General features: G+C 45.9%; 1 protein-coding gene across 1 annotated transcript in view; it reads left to right on the top strand.

Moving 5' to 3' along the window:
• The window catches only part of TBX21 (T-box transcription factor 21), a 203,296-nt gene that overhangs the window by 123,363 nt on the left and 60,901 nt on the right, over positions 1-19,032 (top strand). The window contains exons 2-4 of the mRNA XM_086920519.1: positions 2,632-2,786; positions 10,517-10,638; positions 17,897-18,052. Coding sequence (XP_086776645.1) covers positions 2,632-2,786; positions 10,517-10,638; positions 17,897-18,052 — 433 coding nt within the window. The remainder of the gene's footprint in view (positions 1-2,631; positions 2,787-10,516; positions 10,639-17,896; positions 18,053-19,032) is intronic.

The raw sequence follows: 19,032 nt of genomic DNA, 5'->3' as shown, positions 1-19,032 counted from the left end.
ATGGAGGTGTATCCTGCAAAGGCGTACAAGAGAACGCTGCAGGCATTGTTCAACGCGTGAGAAGAGGGGTCTGTAATTGAGGAAGCACTGCGTTTGAGAAGTGGTTGCATTGCAGTATCTACTACACTGGTGATAAACTATCTGAAGCTAGCACATATAAAAACACCAGGAAGTGGAAAAGAAGAAGATGAAATACTTTAAAAACATCTGGTTTCATGATATAAATCAGTCGCTAGTTAATGCGATGTTTGGCTGCCTACTGTGCCACGACGCTGGCTCCTATTACCATAGAAGTTATTTCCCCGTCTCCATCTTCTTGCATCAGCGCTGACTTCACTTGCCTCCAGGTGCCCATCACTGGATGTCTGCAGATGAAGTGATGCTCAGCTGCGGGAGGTGCCAGCAGCCTATGGCATACTGACTGAGATCTAGTCCAGGAGATTGACTTTGCCTCATACCTGTAGTCCCTCAGGATCAGCTGCAGGAAGATTACACATCTGTGTCCCCACGCCACTGGGGAAGATGAGGAGCTCATGGGGAGGTTAAACAAAGTCCTCAGCACTGCTAAACTGTAACTTGATTCAGAAAAGGGGGTGGTGATGAACAGAGTGTCTGAATTAAGCAGACCACTCTTACCCAGTCCAAAGATCAGGGCTTGATCCATCACCGTTATTTATCTCACTGCACCATCCCAGCTCAGAACCTGGCTATATGCAAATCAGTCTGTCCCTGGCCCAGTGCATCATGGGAACAGGGCAGACTAAACTACCAAGCCAATTCTTCACCAGAAAGGAGACAAGCTACCGGGGACCGGTTTCTGGCATTTCAGCCCGGCTTGCTTGAATCCTGATGGTGCAGTGAGAAAGGGACTCATGTCTGAGTATACCCTGCCACACCTATAGTGGCCAAAAACGATTCAGAAAAGGGGGTGGTGATGAACAGAGTGTCTGAATTAAGCAGACCACTCCTACCCAGTCCGAAGATCAGGGCTTGATCCAGCACCGTTATTTATCTCACTGCACCTTTCCAGCTCAGAACCTGGCTATATGCAAATCAGTCTGTCCCTGGCCCAGTGCATCATGGGAACAGGGCAGACTAAACTACCAAGCCAATTCTTCACCAGAAAGGAGACAAGCTACCAAGCCGTCTTCGGCCCACCATCAGGATTCAAGCAAGCCGGGCCGAAGAAGGCTGAAATGCCAGAAACCTGTCCCCGGTAGCTTGTTTCCTTCCCAGTATAAGAATTGGCTTGGTAGTTTGGTCTGCCCAGTTCCCATGATGCACTGGGCCAGGGTCAGACTAATTTGCATATAGCCAAGTTCTGAGCTGGGATGGTGCAGTGAGCTAAAAAACGGTGATGGATCAAGCCCTGATCTTTGGACTGGGTAAGAGTGTTCTGCTTAATTCAGACACTCTGTTCATCACCACCCCCTTTTCTGTATCAAATTGTAACTTGAGCACAGAGAGTGGGCCGTTACAAGTTTTTAAGGACGTATCTTAACGCTCCCCATGATTCCACTCAAACCCCCCCAGTGGTGATGCTGCTGGGCCAAGAGATCGCTGGCACCATCCCATAATCAAGCAATGTGGTGGCCGAGTGTCAAATAGTCACGATAGCGTAAATGACCACCAACGAGCCTGAAATACTCAGACGAGCAAGAAGTTGTGGTGAAGGTCATGCCGTGCATGTGAGAGACAGATTCCTTCAACATAAACCCCATTAGAACCACCTTCTTGGACTGTGCTCTCTCGAAAGGACACCATAGTGTCCGCTGAGAGATATGGCAAAAGAGCGACGAGAAATAGATCCCATGTCAAGAGGCTAATATGAGACAGAGCAGGTCTGTGCTGAATGACCCCTCGAGGACCATGATTTAGAAACCACTTTGATTCCACCCTCCACCCTGGCTGATCATCGTACAGTATAGATGCCATTCTACCAGTGCCCACTGTGAGTGATTCTGAATCTCCCCTAACGTAACGAAGAGTAGCGTTGGAGCGAGATGTGCATGGTCCAGCTACTCACCCTCAACCATTGCAAAAGTATTGCGACTTCACTGCCTGATTTTCCATTAATGTATTGCCAGGACATTGAGTGTTGTTATTTCAGTTTTGCAATTGTCTGTTTGAGCTCCTTCTTGAACCCATGTTAGGGTAGGAAAGTTGTTTACATTAGTAGTATGAAAGGGTGTCAGAAGGCTGTACAAGCTTCTTGTTAGGTTTTTGGACGATCTGACCCAGTACGGGGGTCAGCAAATGAATACAATATCGAGGACATGGGCTCGTGTTCATCTGGACCACACAACGCACTGAGACTGTGGTCTGTTTCGCCTCTGGGATGTCCTGTATGAAAGAATGTGCATGGACTGTACAGAGTGGACACATCAGCGCACTAAGAGTCTGACATATCGAAGGGTCTCTGTGGGCAAATAGCTTCGTACATCAAATCCTAGGTTCTCTGTTGTGGTTCCAGAGTCATTGGCTGTTTGCGTTGCAGTGTGCTGAGCTCTGTAATGCACCAGCTGTTTACTGGACTCCATGCTGTGCTAGTAGTTTCCTGCAGACCCTTGATTTACCCCACTTTCATTGGTTGGTCCATTAACCCGCTGCGCTCTCTTCTCTCTTCTCCAGGCGGATGTTCCCCTTCCTCAGTTTCAACATTTCTGGGATGGACCCCATGGCGCATTACAACGTGTTTGTGGACATCGTGCTCGCGGACCAGCACCACTGGCGGTACCAGGGCGGTAAATGGGTCCAGTGCGGAAAAGCAGAAGGAAATATGCCAGGTAACTCTCAGGGCCCCTGGGCCTGGCCACTCACAAAGAATGACGGGTCTCTGTGACTGATCCACTCCGGAGACTGCCGCACCCGCAGCTACTCCCACCCCCAGAATCTGTATGTCAGCACCACCCCTCCCCAAGGACAGCCCCAACCCGGAGACTGGCTATAAGGACTCCATCTTAGGAAGAGGCCAATCCCAGACCATATCCCAGTAACAGACCCCCTCCATTGGCCTGATCCCAACTCAGGTGGTATCTTCAAAGACACATGCCACCTGAGTAATCCCTTCTCAAGAATTGACTGTTCCCAACTACCGGCCCCTTCCATGGGCCTGATCCCAACTCAGGTGGTATCTTCCAAGACACATACCACCAGAGTAAACCCTTCTCAAGAACTGACTGTTCCCAGCTACCGCCCTCGTCCATGGGCCTGATCCCAACTCAGGTGGTATCTCAAAAGACACATACCACCAGAGTAATCCCTTCTCAAGAATTGACTGTTCCCAACTACCGGCCCCTTCCATGGGCCTGATCCCAACTCAGGTGGTATCTTCAAAGACACATACCACCAGAGTAAACCCTTCTCAAGAACTGACTGTTCCCAGCTACCGCCCTCGTCCATGGGCCTGATCCCAACTCAGGTGGTATCTCAAAAGACACATACCACCTGAGTAATCCCTTCCCAAGAATTGACTGTTCTTAGCTACCGCCCCCCGTCCATGGGCCTGATCCCAACTCAGGTGGTATCTTCAAAGACACATACCACCAGAGTAATCCCTTCCCAAGAATTGACTGTTCTTAGCTACCGCCCCCGTCCATGGGCCTGATCCCAACTCAGGTGGTATCTTCAAAGACACATACCACCAGAGTAATCCCTTCCCAAGAATTGACTATTCTTAGCTACCGCCCCCGTCCATGGGCCTGATCCCAACTCAGGTAGTATCTTCAAAGACACATACCACCTGAGTAATCCCTTCCCAAGAATTGACTGTTCTTAGCTACCGCCCCCGTCCATGGGCCTGATCCCAACTCAAGTGGTATCTTCAAAGACACATACCACCTGAGTAATCCCTTCCCAAGAATTGACTGTTCTTAGCTACCGCCCCGTCCATGGGCCTGATCCCAACTCAGGTGGTATCTTCAAAGACACATACCACCTGAGTAATCCCTTCCCAAGAATTGACTGTTCTTAGCTACCGCCCCCGTCCATGGGCCTGATCCCAACTCAGGTGGTATCTTCAAAGACACATACCACCAGAGTAATCCCTTCTCAAGAATTGACTGTTCTTAGTCACCGCCCCCGTTCGTGGGCCTGATCCCACCTTCAAGGGAGCATTCCACCCCAAAGACTGACCCCGCATGCGGATTGACCATTCTATTAGAATTCCCCACAGCCGAATCCCCAGGTGCCACTCCACTGCCTCTTCATCTAGGAATATTTCTTGCTTTGTTACCTTTTATAAAACTATCAACAACTTCAGGCCAAGAAAAATCGAGCACAAACCTTCCGTGTTACCTCTTCTTGTTGATGGCTGCATGACTGGGCCTTCACTGTCTATACAGCAGAGGAGTACAGCAAGGTTTGACTAGGAAAAACATAAGATACAACAAAGAGCAAAACAAATGTAAAAAAAAAACACAATGTCTATTAATATCGAGGTAGACATCACTCATACCCTTATGCACACTATTGACATAGAAACAGTGATCAGCAGTACCCCATGGAGTACTATCAACACAGACTGACATCAGTAACAACACAACCTTGAATCACTGCCAATGCACCACTAATAACCCACGGGGCACTATCAACACAGACTGACACCAGTAACAACACGACACTGAATCATTGCCGATGCACCACTAATAACCCACGGGACACTATCAACACAGACTGACATCAGTAACAACACAACCTTGAATCATTGCCAATGCACCACTAATAACCCACGGGACACTATCAACACAGACTGACACCAGTAACAACACGACACTGAATCATTGCCAATGCACCACTAATAACCCACGGGACACTATCAACATCGACTGACACCCGTAACAACACAACACTGAATCATTGCCAATGCACCACTAATAACCCGCGGGACACCAATGCACCACAAATAAACCACGGGGCACTATCAACACAGGCTGACACCAGTAACAACACTACACTGAATCATTGCCGATGCACCACTAATAACCCACGGGGCACTATCAATACAGACTGACACCCGGGCGTAACAACACTACACTGAATCATTGCCGATGCACCACTAATAACCCACCGGGCACTATCAACAGAGACTGACACCAGCACCAACACTACACTGAATCCTGGCCGATGCACCACTAATAACCCACGGGGCACTATTAACACAGACTGACACCAGTAACAACACAACACTGAATCATTGCCGATGCACCACTAATAACCCACGGGGCACTATCAACACAGACTGACACCAGTAACAACACTACACTGAATCATGGCTGATGCACCACTAATAACCCACGGGACACTATCAACACAGACTGACACCAGTAACAACACGACAATGAATCACTGACAATGCACCACTAATAACCCACGGGGCACTATCAACACAGACTGACACCAGTAACAACACAACACTGAATCATTCCCGATGCACCACTAATAACCCACGAGGCACTATCAACATAGACTGACACCAGTAACAACACAATACTGAATCACTGACAATGCACCACTAATAACCCACGGGGCACTATCAACACAGACTGACACCAGTAACAACACAACACTGAATCATTCCCGATGCACCACTAATAACCCACGGGACACTATCAACACAGACTGACACCAGTAACAACACGACAATGAATCACTGACAATGCACCACTAATAACCCACGGGGCACTATCAACACAGACTGACACCAGTAACAACACAACACTGAATCATTCCCGATGCACCACTAATAACCCACGAGGCACTATCAACATAGACTGACACCAGTAACAACACAATACTGAATCATTGCTGATGCACCACAAATGACCCACGGGACACTATCAACACAGGCTGACACCAGTAACTACACGACCCTGAATCACCTCCGATGCACCACTAGTAACCCACGGGGTACTATCAACACAGACTGACACCAGTAACAACACAACATTGAATCATTGCCAATGCACCACTAATAACCCACGGGACACTATCAACACAGACTGACACCAGTGACAATACGACACTGAATCATTGCCAATGATTCAGTGTTGTGTTGTTACTGATGTCAGTCTGGGCACTATCAACACAGACTGACACCAGTAACAACACGACACAGAATAATTGCCAATGCACCACTAATAACCCACAGGACACTATCAACACAGACCGACACCAGTAACAACACGATTAGGGGGGTGGGAGCGCGCCAGACACGCCCCAACGTAATTACCTCTTGCATGATGGTTCACGTAATTCATGTTTCTCGCTCAATACTCAAGTCAAAGTGTTCATAGCCAGTGCTGTTTTATTTATTTATAATTCGTATCCCTAGACACGTGTTTCATGATTCCTCAATCGTCAGTAGGGAAAAAAAAGCAAAGTTCATAGGTTGCAGGGCGTGCTGCCTCATCTCTCAGGACCAGTTCCACTCACAGCATGAAGGCGCAAGCCCCCTGAGCTCTTCAGCTCGGCGGCTCGTGGGAGCCATTTTTAAACTATTAGGGGGGTGGGAGCGCGCCAGACACGCCCCAACGTAATTACCTCTTGCATGATGGTTCACGTAGTTCATGTTTCTCGCTCAATACTCAAGTCAAAGTGTTCATAGCCAGTGCTGTATTATTTATTTCCAATTCGTATCCCTAGACACGTGTTTCATGATTCCTCAATCGTCAGTAGGGGAAAAAAAAGCAAAGTTCATAGGTTGCAGGGCGTGCTGCCTCATCTCTCAGGACCAGTTCCACTCACAGCATGAAGGCGCAAGCCCCCCTGAGCTCGTCAGCTCGGCGGCTCGTGGGAGCCATTTTTAAACTATTAGGGGGGTGGGAGCACGCCAGACACGCCCCAACGTAATTACCTCTTGCATGATGGTTCACGTAGTTCATGTTTCTCGCTCAATACTCAAGTCAAAGTGTTCATAGCCAGTGCTGTATTATTTATTTCCAATTCGTATCCCTCGACACGTGTTTCATGATTCCTCAATCGACTGACACCAGTAACAACACAATACTGAATCATTGCCAATGCACCACTAATAACCCACGGGGCACTATCAACACAGACTGACACCAGTAACAACACGACACTGAATCATTGCCAATGCACCACTAATAACCCACGGGACACTATCAACACAGACTGACACCAGTAACAACACAACACTGAATCATTGCCAATGCACCACTAATAACCCACGGGACACTATCAACACAGACTGACACCAGTAACAACATGACACTGAATCATTGACAATTCACCACTAATAACCCACGGGACACTATCAACACAGACTGACACCAGTAACAACACAACACTGAATCATTGCTGATGCACCACTAATAACCCACGAGACACTATCAACACAGACTGACACCAGTAACAACACAACACTGAATCATTGCCAATGCACCACTAATAACCCACGGGACACTATCAAGACAGACTGACACCAGTAACAACACGACACCGAATAATTGCCAATGCACCACTAATAACCCACGGGACACTATCAACACAGACTGACACCAGTAACAACACAACACTGAATCATTGCTGATGCACCACTAATAACCCACGAGACACTATCAACACAGACTGACACCAGTAACAACACAACACTGAATCATTGCCAATGCACCACTAATAACCCACGGGACACTATCAACACAGACCGACACCAGTAACAACACGATTAGGGGGGTGGGAGCGCGCCAGACACGCCCCAACGTAATTACCTCTTGCATGATGGTTCACGTAATTCATGTTTCTCGCTCAATACTCAAGTCAAAGTGTTCATAGCCAGTGCTGTATTATTTATTTCCAATTCGTATCCCTAGACACGTGTTTCATGATTCCTCAATCGTCAGTAGGGGAAAAAAAAGCAAAGTTCATAGGTTGCAGGGCGTGCTGCCTCATCTCTCAGGACCAGTTCTACTCACAGCATGAAGGCGCAAGCCCCCCTGAGCTCGTCAGCTCGGCGGCTCGTGGGAGCCATTTTTAAACTATTAGGGGGGTTGGAGCGCGCCAGACACGCCCCAACGTAATTACCTCTTGCATGATGGTTCACGTAGTTCATGTTTCTCGCTCAATACTCAAGTCAAAGTGTTCATAGCCAGTGCTGTATTATTTATTTCCAATTCGTATCCCTAGACACGTGTTTCATGATTCCTCAATCGACTGACACCAGTAACATCACAATACTGAATCATTGTTAATGCACCACTAATAACCCACGGGCACTATCAACACAGACTGACACCAGTAAGAATACAACAGTGAATCATTGCCAATGCACCACTAGTAACCCACGGGACACTATCAACACAGACCGACACCAGTAACAACACGATTAGGGGGGTGGGAGCGCGCCAGACATGCCCCAACGTAATTACCTCTTGCATGATGGTTCACGTAGTTCATGTTTCTCGCTCAATACTCAAGTCAAAGTGTTCATAGGCAGTGCTGTATTATTTATTTCCAATATGTATCCCTAGACACGTGTTTCATGATTCCTCAATCGTCAGTAGGGGAAAAAAAAGCAAAGTTAATAGGTTGCAGGGCGTGCTGCCTCATCTCTCAGGACCAGTTCCACTCACAGCATGAAGGCGCAAGCCCCCTGAGCTCGTCAGCTCGGCGGCTCTTGGGAGCCATTTTTAAACTATTAGGGGGGTGGGAGCGCGCCAGACACGCCCAACGTAATTACCTCTTGCATGATGGTTCACGTAGTTCATGTTTCTCGCTCAATACTCAAGTCAAAGTGTTCATAGCCAGTGCTGTATTATTTATTTCCAATTCGTATCCCTCGACACGTGTTTCATGATTCCTCAATCGACTGACACCAGTAACAACACAATACTGAATCATTGCCAATGCACCACTAATAACCCACGGGGCACTATCAACACAGACTGACACCAGTAACAACACAACACTGAATCATTGCTGATGCACCACTAATAACCCACGAGACACTATCAACACAGACTGACACCAGTAACAACACAACACTGAATCATTGCCAATGCACCACTAATAACCCACGGGACACTATCAAGACAGGCTGACACCAGTAACAACACAACACTGAATCATTGCCAATGCACCACTAATAACCCACGGGACACTATCAACACAGACTGACACCAGTAACAACACAACACTGAATCATTGCTGATGCACCACTAATAACCCACGAGACACTATCAACACAGACTGACACCAGTAACAACACAACACTGAATCATTGCCAATGCACCACTCATAACCCACGGGGCACTATCAACACAGACTGACACCAGTTACATTACGCGGAATAATTATCAATGAAGATAGTATCGCTAATAATCAAGAAGCACTGTTAACACAGAAAGTTACGTCACTAATAGCACATTGAATCATTGTCACTGTAGACAGTGTCACTTTTAATCCATGGTGCGCTGTTATTGCAGAGAGCCTTCAAAGGGAACCAGAGTCTGTAAATAATCTTGGAAATGGCTGACCCCGTTTCTCAGGGTAGAATGAATTGCACCCTCTCCTCCACTCGAGGAAGTGACTCCTGTGTGCTTATTGGGTTTCCCGCTCTCCCCAATCAAGCTAAAATCCTGGTATGAGAGCAGCGCTATGTACCCTGCTCCCTTACTCTGGAGTGCACTTCCGCACTCTTACTTCAGACTGCAAGGAAACCACAAACTATCAAATACAAATATTTCGAAGTGCAATAAAAAGAATTCACGACGACATGCTAAGAACGCTAACAATAAAGTTGATAAGCGAAGGCACAGAGGCTAGGACCTTAGGTGACCAGATTGACCTCATTGGGATGGGTGACCCCAAGCTTCAGCGAGAAAGCCAGCCTATGACACTGGCACACAAGTGTCCCCTAGGCCAAGATGGTCGACTGTAACTCCATCTACAAAAGGATGGCTAAGGGTAGCTACAGAACCCCCTAGGTCTGGCAAACATGTCAGAACCCGACGTATGGAAGGGTAGGAGCTTACCAGGGTGAGGGTAGACGGATGAGGGGGAGGCAGTATTCAGGGAGTTGAGGACTAGCTAGAGGGCTAAGGTAGCATGCTTGAGAGAAGCCTGGAGCATAAATATCAAGGTCTGGGATTTAGACATTTTGTATTTGAATATTTTAGTGGCACGGATGAAGACTACGACACTGAATGAAGGCAACGATTCGTCTTTAGGGTTGACCTGACAGATGGGGCTACAAACACATAGTAGAAAAGACATGCGTTTGAGCTTTGTGGGGTTTTGGGGGCATAAGAATGGGAAAGAGGAGCAGTTTGTATGAGGAATTATTGTTTAGTTTACAGAACGGGACTACAAGCATTGGATGAAACGTTGGAAGTCAGGAAGTTCCGGATTATGTGACCGGTGGTTGGATAGGGGTGAAGGCAGCAGAAGAAGCCTGGGATAGAGACGTAGGTAGTCAAAGAATCATGACAAGTTACACTCAGAGTGGCCTTGAATATCCTGGAGATGCCAGGGAGAGCTCACAGTCTTTGTCTTGCAGGTAATCGGATCTACATGCACCCCGACTCCCCCAACACCGGCGCCCACTGGATGCGGCAGGAGATCCTGTTTGGGAAACTGAAGCTCACCAACAACAAAGGGGCGTCAAACAACCTGACACAGGTAACTACCCAAACTACAACCAACTGCACCCCAGGTCACCACTAACAGCCTACAAACAGGACTTTGTTTCAATCCAAACAACACCCCTGGTCGGTTGTATGTAAGAAAATCAATTCATATGTATTGATCGACAAAAATATCAATTGCAGAATATTGACTACCACTGTATCGTCAAAGTACATGTATGTATAGGGTTAATATTCCTAACTTCACATCTACATTCCATATATACATTTTACATGCATCTGCCTAACTTAATGAGATATATGTGTCTCCTTAAGTTAGGCAGATGTAATTGCGTAAACGGGGACTCTGATGTTGTGATCTGAAGTTTGAACCCCCACCAAAGGAGCATTAGGCGCATTGGGTCTGGTTTGCGTTCCCAGAACAGAACCCCTCCTCTCAGCCCCCCACATAGCACCACACAAATTGCTTTTAAGTATTATCGGGCTTATCGGATAATGACTAACTACTAGTAGACCTATATAGTCCAAATAAACTGTTACGACAGGAGGGTTAGCCAGGGAACCCAACTGCCCAGTAACAAGTATAGAAGAGAATAGACTGGGGTCCTACCCTGCTGATTATAATACACATACCACATTAGATGCTTTTAGTGGCACAGAGGAGCGGTCGTCAGGAACCGATCCCTCCATTCCCTATACTCTAATTGATCTAGGAAGGAGGGGTCTGTCTCAGAAGTTTCAGATGTTGAGCCCGCTAGCAAAACAAAGGACCTAGCGTTAAGGTCACGTAAAACCCACCCCCTTAGATTCGTTTCCTGGAATATTGCAGACATTCGCTTGAAACTGGATGACGAAATGTGGTTAAAGTATGTAAACACCTTTGATATCATCTGTACACAGGAAACCTGGTCCAGGGAGAGTATCAACTTGAATGGTTACCGTTCCCTTAATTTTCATGCAACTGTCTCACCTGCAGGTAGAGCAAAAGGAGGACTGGTGACCTTGATTTTCTATTGATGTCAAGTCTTTTATTAATTTACCATGGTATTAATTGATTTTGATTCGTAATTTGTTTCAGGTCAAGATTGTTTTAATTAATTGGTATTATAATGTTTTCGACCCAAATTGAAGTGACATTATTGTAAACCTCAAGGAGGAGATTGACAATATCGCAGGGAAGTGGCAGCCTGTGTGCATCTATTGGGTCGGGGATTTTAATTGTACTTTCTGTGGACATAGCTCAGATAAGGTTTGTGGGCTAACAGACACTGAAGGACAACCACTACCGCATTTTATACACACCCCACATGGAGACGCCTTAAATGAGGTTATTGTGAATGATTTATCGTGAACGATTTGGTCAGTAACTCAGAAATTCAATACCCCACTTATATGGGCAGAGGGAGCCGAAGTGTTATTGACTTCATGCTAATATCCAGTAAATATGCCTCCCTTGTAGACAGTTTTGAGGTGGAGCCAAACAATGCCAGCCACCACAACCCTCTCACTGCTTCCCTAATTATGGCTGCCCAGGAGAATGAAGGCGATGGCCACCCCCTGCAGTATAATTTAAATCAAGGAGTAAATATGAAGTGGTGTAAGATAACCCCCCTCAATTTGAGAAAAGTATTGTAAAAACAAATGTAAGTTATTTTTTGGAATGCCTGGATTACGACTTCTCCTCTGAAATGGTTATACAGGGATTTCAAGGGATTGAGTTCTAGAGATGTCTCAAGTAATCTGTTGAACCCACTAGTACTAAGGGAACCTAGGGAAACCAAATGGTTCAATTTCGAGTGTACAAAGGCGCAAAAAGATTTAAAGGCATTACAAACAAACCGAAGAGATAAGGCCATAATTGAGAGTGCAAGGGAGTCTTCTAAGCGCATAGTGGAACAGGGGAAGCAAGACCTGAGGAAGCAGGCCTGGGAGGACCTAGAGAGAGCAAGTATGCTCAAAGACTCTAGGTGCTTTTGGGAGGTAATTAACCGCCCTCTGTTTTCAAAGGACTCGGGGGGGGGTATGGATTCACTGGTACAAGGGGACGTTTGGGAATCCCACTTTACTAAGATTTTTAACCCAAGCGGTATCATTAGTCAGGATCTAAGTCAGGGAGACCAATTAAATCCACTGACTGCACATTATTTGAGCACCTCCTTCTCAGGAAGCGATGAAGAGGAGGCCCTAAAGAGAGGAATGCACCTAAAAGCCCCAGCCCCGGATGAGGTACCTCTTGATTTATTTAAAAGTAACATTCAACTTTTGGGCACCTCTCCTAACGAATGTCTTTAGAGCAGCAATAATGGGTCCCATTCCAACATCATGGCAAGAGGCCATAGTGGTCCCTCTGTACAAAAAGGGAAAGAAGGAGGATCTGGCCTGTTATAGGCCCATTTCCTTAATTGACTCCACGGCCAAGGTACTGGGAGGGTGATTTTAGCACGCCTTGAATCTGGGCAGATTCCAAAGGTTTAATGTCCCCTACACAATATGAGTTTCAAAGAGGAATGGGGACAAATGAACAGTGCCATAACTTGGCGCTGATCATGGGTAAGTACATGAAGGCAAGGCAGGAGTCTATACACCTTGCCTTCATGCACCGATCCAGAGCCTTTGATACTGTTAATAGGAGCAAACTCTGGGGCATGATGGGATTAATAGGTTTTGAGGAGCCTTTGATCACCCTATTGCGTAGGCTGCACGCAATCACCACTGTGGCTATAAGATTTGGACCTACGGGAGAAAGGACAGGGCCCTTTGTCTCAACAAAGGGAGTCCGTCAAGGGTGCATATTGGCCCCATTCCTCTTCCTTCTAAACACAAATGGAGTAGAATCAGCTCTAAAAGATCAGGAGTTAGATTTCCCTAGGATAGGGGGTAAGCCGATACCGTTGCTGTCATATGCGGATGACATGGTTTTAATGTCTTTAACCGCTAATAGCTTACAGAAGTCTTTGAACACATTCACAGATTTTATGCTAGCTCTAGATTTAAAGGTTAATTTTACTAAATCGTATGTCATGGTCTGTGGACCAAGTCATACCAAATATAGAAAGGGGAAGACAATTGATAACGTTTCAAATATTAATTACTTAGGGAATGTTTTTAATAATAAACTGACCTGGGAACACCTCATTATATCCAGGATACAGAACACTAGCTGTGCAGTGGAAGGTCTTTTCCGCTTTGCGTGCTAGTTGGGCCAAAAGCCCGTAGCAGAACTAATAACCTTACATAAATCGAAATGCTTGTCTACTACCACATATGGGCCGGGAGTATGGGGACATTAAAAAAGTCTGAAACTTCAAACTCTAGAGCATAATATTCTAAAGAGATTGTTGATGATCCCAAATAGCGCCCCTACAGCATTCTGCCACTCTGAGGTAGGGGTTGATTTTTATTTCTGATCAAATAAATATTGCCCCATTGTTACTCTGGGCGAAAGTCTGACTGTCGGATGAGTTAAAGCTCACAAGAGAAATTATTATGGACTGCATTTCACTGGATAATGCCGAGGCTATCCCAGGCTTTGCTATGTGAAAGGTAAATTTAAGGAAATTAGCCTCGGGCATTTTTTTGATAATCCTAATAGTATAGACACAAGCACGAAATCGACTATAAAATGCATATGGTGTTGAGCTCGACAAATGTTGGCGGCCAACAAGGCGACGACCTCATACCGATCAGACTCTTTTATGTCAGCAATTTTATGTGACTTTTACAAGGAACGTACAATTTAGATTTCTGTTGACTAGATTTAGGCTCTGCACATTGCACTTTTTAGGGGCCTTTCCTAAACAGGTCGGATGGTGCAATAATCTTATATCTTGCCATTGTGATAACCTGTCCCAACAAAGCACCCTGCACTTTACCCTTTTTTGTACACTCTACAGGGTCCCAAGAGTTCGGGTCCTTATACCACTCTTAAAAGACATCAGACCATGTAATTTTCAGGAGGGTTTTAACTTTTTATTATCATTGTCTACTGAAGTAACCTGCATGGAAGTTTTACATTTTATTAGGATGGCGTTATCAGTAAGGAAACGATATGAAATGTAATCAAATTCTGTGTCTCCTTTTTAGAAACCCGATTTTTTAAACCTGTTTGGAAATCTTGAAATATGTGAGCTATATGATTTTATTGTATCTTTTATGTAATTTATTATGTGTGTTTCATGAATGTCATACTTTTATGGTTAATTCTAACCGAATAAAGTTATTCCTGACTTGACTACCACTGTATCGTCAAAGTACATGTAAGTATAGGTTTAATGTTCCGAACTTCACATCTACATACCATATATACATTTTACATGCATCTGCCTAACTTAATGAGATATATGTGTCTCCTTAAGTTAGGCAGATGTAATTGCGTAAACGGGGACTCTGATTTTGTGATCTGAAGTTTGAAACGGATTCACTATAATGTACGTTTTCTTATCTACTGAATCATCTACTCCTGCCAGTATCTTATTTCTGTACCACCAGGTAAATTCTAAATGTGACTTTGCATTATGTATCACATGATGTTCTGTATCGTGACAAAATTCTATTAACATGGAATAAAAAAAGTTAGGCAGATGTATGGCGATTTACCTATAGTAAAAAAAAGGACGAGTTTCTCGAATGACAGACTTATCTTTGTGAAACAGTTTCTTCACTAGCAGGGCCCACAGCTCGTTAATGTTGAGAGCTGATGGTAACTGCCGATTGACATTTCCATGGAAAAATAATACTCAGATCCTAAACAAGTCTTTCTGGCACGCTCAATGGTTACTAGACCCCGTCAACATGTTTTCCAACAGGATTGTTTTAGAACAGAATGCACTGCGCAGGTGTGCTGCGCCAGTGACTGGCAGGTAGTATGTATAGCATACCTGGCCGCAGAGGAACAATGCTAGCAGTGTCGGACGGGGATGGAAAATAGGCCCGGGCACCGAAATAAAAGTGCCCCCACTAGGGACTTAGATAGCTAAAAAAGTGGCCCATGTGTGCAAACTGAGGCAGTTTTGAAGGTATAAAGACGAGCTGTACACGTATTTTTCAAGGTGTGACAGGCTGCATGAGTCTGAGCTTCCTGTAAGCATTGTTTGTTTCAATAACAGAGCAATCAACATTAAAAGAGACCGAACAGCCAGAAAAGAGACCCACACACTGACCTGGAAGAGCAGCCCATCGGGCACTGCCTGATAGCCCAATGGGCCAGTCCGAGCCTGAATGCTAGCAGGAGACGTCAGTCGGTCAGGCCCACTTACAAAAATGGATCCATGTGCTGCAGTCGTGAGCATTCCTTCCTGGATACCTTCTTGATGAATAGATTTCCCTCAGAAAGGTTCAATTAGTAATAGACCAGGCCCTCTTTGACCAGGCACTACAGATCAGAGCCTGAGGTCAGGGGTGAAAGATCTGTCCACTGCCCCCTGCTGGGGAAGGTTCTCAATGTAGGGCAAAGGGAGTGCACCTTTCTAAAGCCATGCACAGGACAGCCGGACACTATAACATGTGGTCACCTCTGGGCCAGTATTGTCATCTGTCAGTGGGAGCTTTCTCAACATTTGGGAAGGTCTGGAACTTATAGGGAAGAGAAGCCTCTTCGACCAAGGTTCAAGGAACGTGGTCCCCTTTATACCGGCCCTTGCCCATCTACTAACTGTCTTGGGGTTCAGGGGTCCTGTGAGAATGAAGTACAAAGGTGCATGTACTTTCAGCGTGCAAAGGTGGTGTGCAAGTGAGTATGTTACTGATGTGATGGTGCACTGTACAAGCTGATCATGTACATATGCACACGGGGGAGTGTTTGTGGCCCCTACAAGGACGGTACCTAAGTGGAAACAAAGGCAGTAGCATACAAACGCAGTGTGCACACAGTGTGTGACTAGGTGTCAAAGCAAAGAGGAGGGTGGCAGGACTCATATGTACCAAGGCAGAGTGGAATTGCAATGCATGGGAAGTGACATAAACATAATGTGTGCGGGTGGTGGTATGGTGTGCAGAGGCAGGATACCAGAACAGAGGTGGTATACAGGAATGGTGTGCCAAGGCAGGGAAGGCGTGCAGAGGTGATTGGCAGGGACAGCGAAAGGATGTGTCCGGCAGATTCAATACATTATGCAGGCACAGTTCATTAATGCTGTGAAGAAATACAATATACTCAGATGTTACATAGAGATGGTGCATGCATGCAGTAGAAATAAGCAGAATTCTCAGAGGGTACATAGAGATGGTGCATGCATGCAGTAGGCATAAGCAGTATTCTCAGATGGTACATAGGGAGGGTGCATGCATGCAGAGACATAAGAAGTATTCTCAGATGGTATGTAGTGATGGTACATGCATGGAAAGACATAAGCACTATTCTCAGATGGTATATAGAGATGGTACATGCATGCAGAGGCATAAGCAGTATTCTCAGATGGTATGTAGAGATGGTACATACATGCAGAGACATAAGCAGTATTCTCAGATGGGATGTAGTGATGGTACATGCATGCAGAGACATACGCAGGTTTCTCAGACGGTATGTAGCGATGGTACATGTATGCAGAGACATACGCAGGTTTCTCAGATGGTATGTAGTGATGGTATATGCATGCAGAGACATAAGCAGTATTCTTAGATGGTATGTAGTGATGGTACATGCATGCGGTAGACATAAGCAGTATTCTCAGATGGTATGTAGTGATGGTACATGCATGCAGAGACATACGCAGGTTTCTCAGACGGTATGTAGTGATGGTATATGCATGCGGTAGACATAAGCGGTTTTCTCAGACAGCATGTAGGGATGTGTTAGGTGCAGTAAGGAAAGGTAGTATACACATTTGGTAGGTAGTGGCGATGCATGGGGCCAGCATGGAGGGATAGATTAGCCATGTGGGATACAGCGACAGTTCAAGGATGTGGTAAAGTGTTTTGGTATAAAGGATGGTGTACTGACACAGTATGCAAGGATGATCAAGCAGGCTACGTGCTGGTGTAAAGGTATTTTAAAAGGTGGTAACTGGCAGCACACTGCGTTACTTATCAAGTATGAGTTACTCATCAAGTACCTTGGTCTTCCAAGGTTGCATTCACTCTTGAATACTTACTGATCTCCCCAGTTGCATTCACGTTTGGCTACTCACTGTTCTCCCAAAGTTGTACTCACTCTTGCGTCTTCATTGATATTCCCCGATTGCACTTTCTCCATGCAGCTCACTGATCTCCACTGGTAGAACACACTCATGTCTGCTCAGTTATCTTCCACGGTTGCACTCTCTCATGACTGCCTCATTCATGTGTCCACCCCACAGATGGTTGTGCTGCAGTCGCTCCACAAGTACCAGCCGCGGCTGCACGTGGCCGAGGTGACTGATGGAGAGCTGGAGGAGTTCCCGGCCAGCAAGACCCAGACCTTCACCTTCCCCGAGACGCAGTTTGTGGCTGTGACCGCCTACCAGAACGCAGATGTGAGTATGGGGACCGGGCAGAGTGTTGGCTTAGGAGGGACTGAAGATTGATATGGGAGGTGACAGCAGGCAAGTGGATGCATGAGGTCAACACTGGAGGGTGAAGAGAGAAGGAGGACTGCCCTAGCCATCCCCTTCAATTCATGCCACAAAGCTCACAATGAAACTTTTCATAAAGGTGGCCACCTGCTGAGATTGATAAAGCGTCTCTGAGTGGGTGGCAGTTAACAGCGGACCTGGACTCCGTAGCCCGGGTCAAATCATGGCCCGCAGTTGGGTGGCATATTTTCAGAGAGGTCAGACCTGGATCGATGGAAGGATTCAGTTCTCTGACTATTCTGACATTCTTCTGTGAACTGACAAAAATTATGGGTGGGACTTGCACCGCTCAAATTATTCTCTTGTGTGCTGTGGTTTATTCTTTGGCGTGCTCCAGTGGAATCGCTGTTTGAGCCACACAGCGTTTAATCATGAACGAAACTAATGCGAAGCTGCCCCTATCAATGGGGAAGACTCCTCTGCGCACTGCTTTGAAGACTATGAAGTCTTAATCTCGTTTCTGAATTTGAGTAACGCAACGAGTCACTCAGAAGCATGGATACATCGCGGAATTTGTTTACTATTTAGTTTACCAGGATATACCGAACCCTTCAGTAATCCCCTGACGAAGGGCTGACAGGAAGCCCGAAATGCATTGGGAATAACGAAGGATTGTATTCATAGAGGATGATATCACGGCAATATTGATATCTCAAGGATATGTACTAAGCTATTACAACCATAAAGATAATGAGTTGAAATAAAAACTTTGAACCCACACTTTCTGTGAAAACTTACTCAAATTCAGAAAAGAGATTAAGACTTCATAGTCTTCAAAGCAGTGCGCAGAGGAGTCTTCCCCATTGATAGGGGCAGCTTCGCATTAGTTTCATTCTTCTGTGAACCTCAATTCTGGGAGGAGCAGCTTTGTCAGACATTTT

The sequence above is a fragment of the Lissotriton vulgaris genome, chromosome 5 (genome assembly GCF_964263255.1).
Source record: "Lissotriton vulgaris chromosome 5, aLisVul1.2, whole genome shotgun sequence".
Classification (NCBI taxonomy): Eukaryota; Metazoa; Chordata; class Amphibia; order Caudata; family Salamandridae; genus Lissotriton; species Lissotriton vulgaris.
This window is presented reverse-complemented; position numbering and strand designations above follow the sequence as displayed.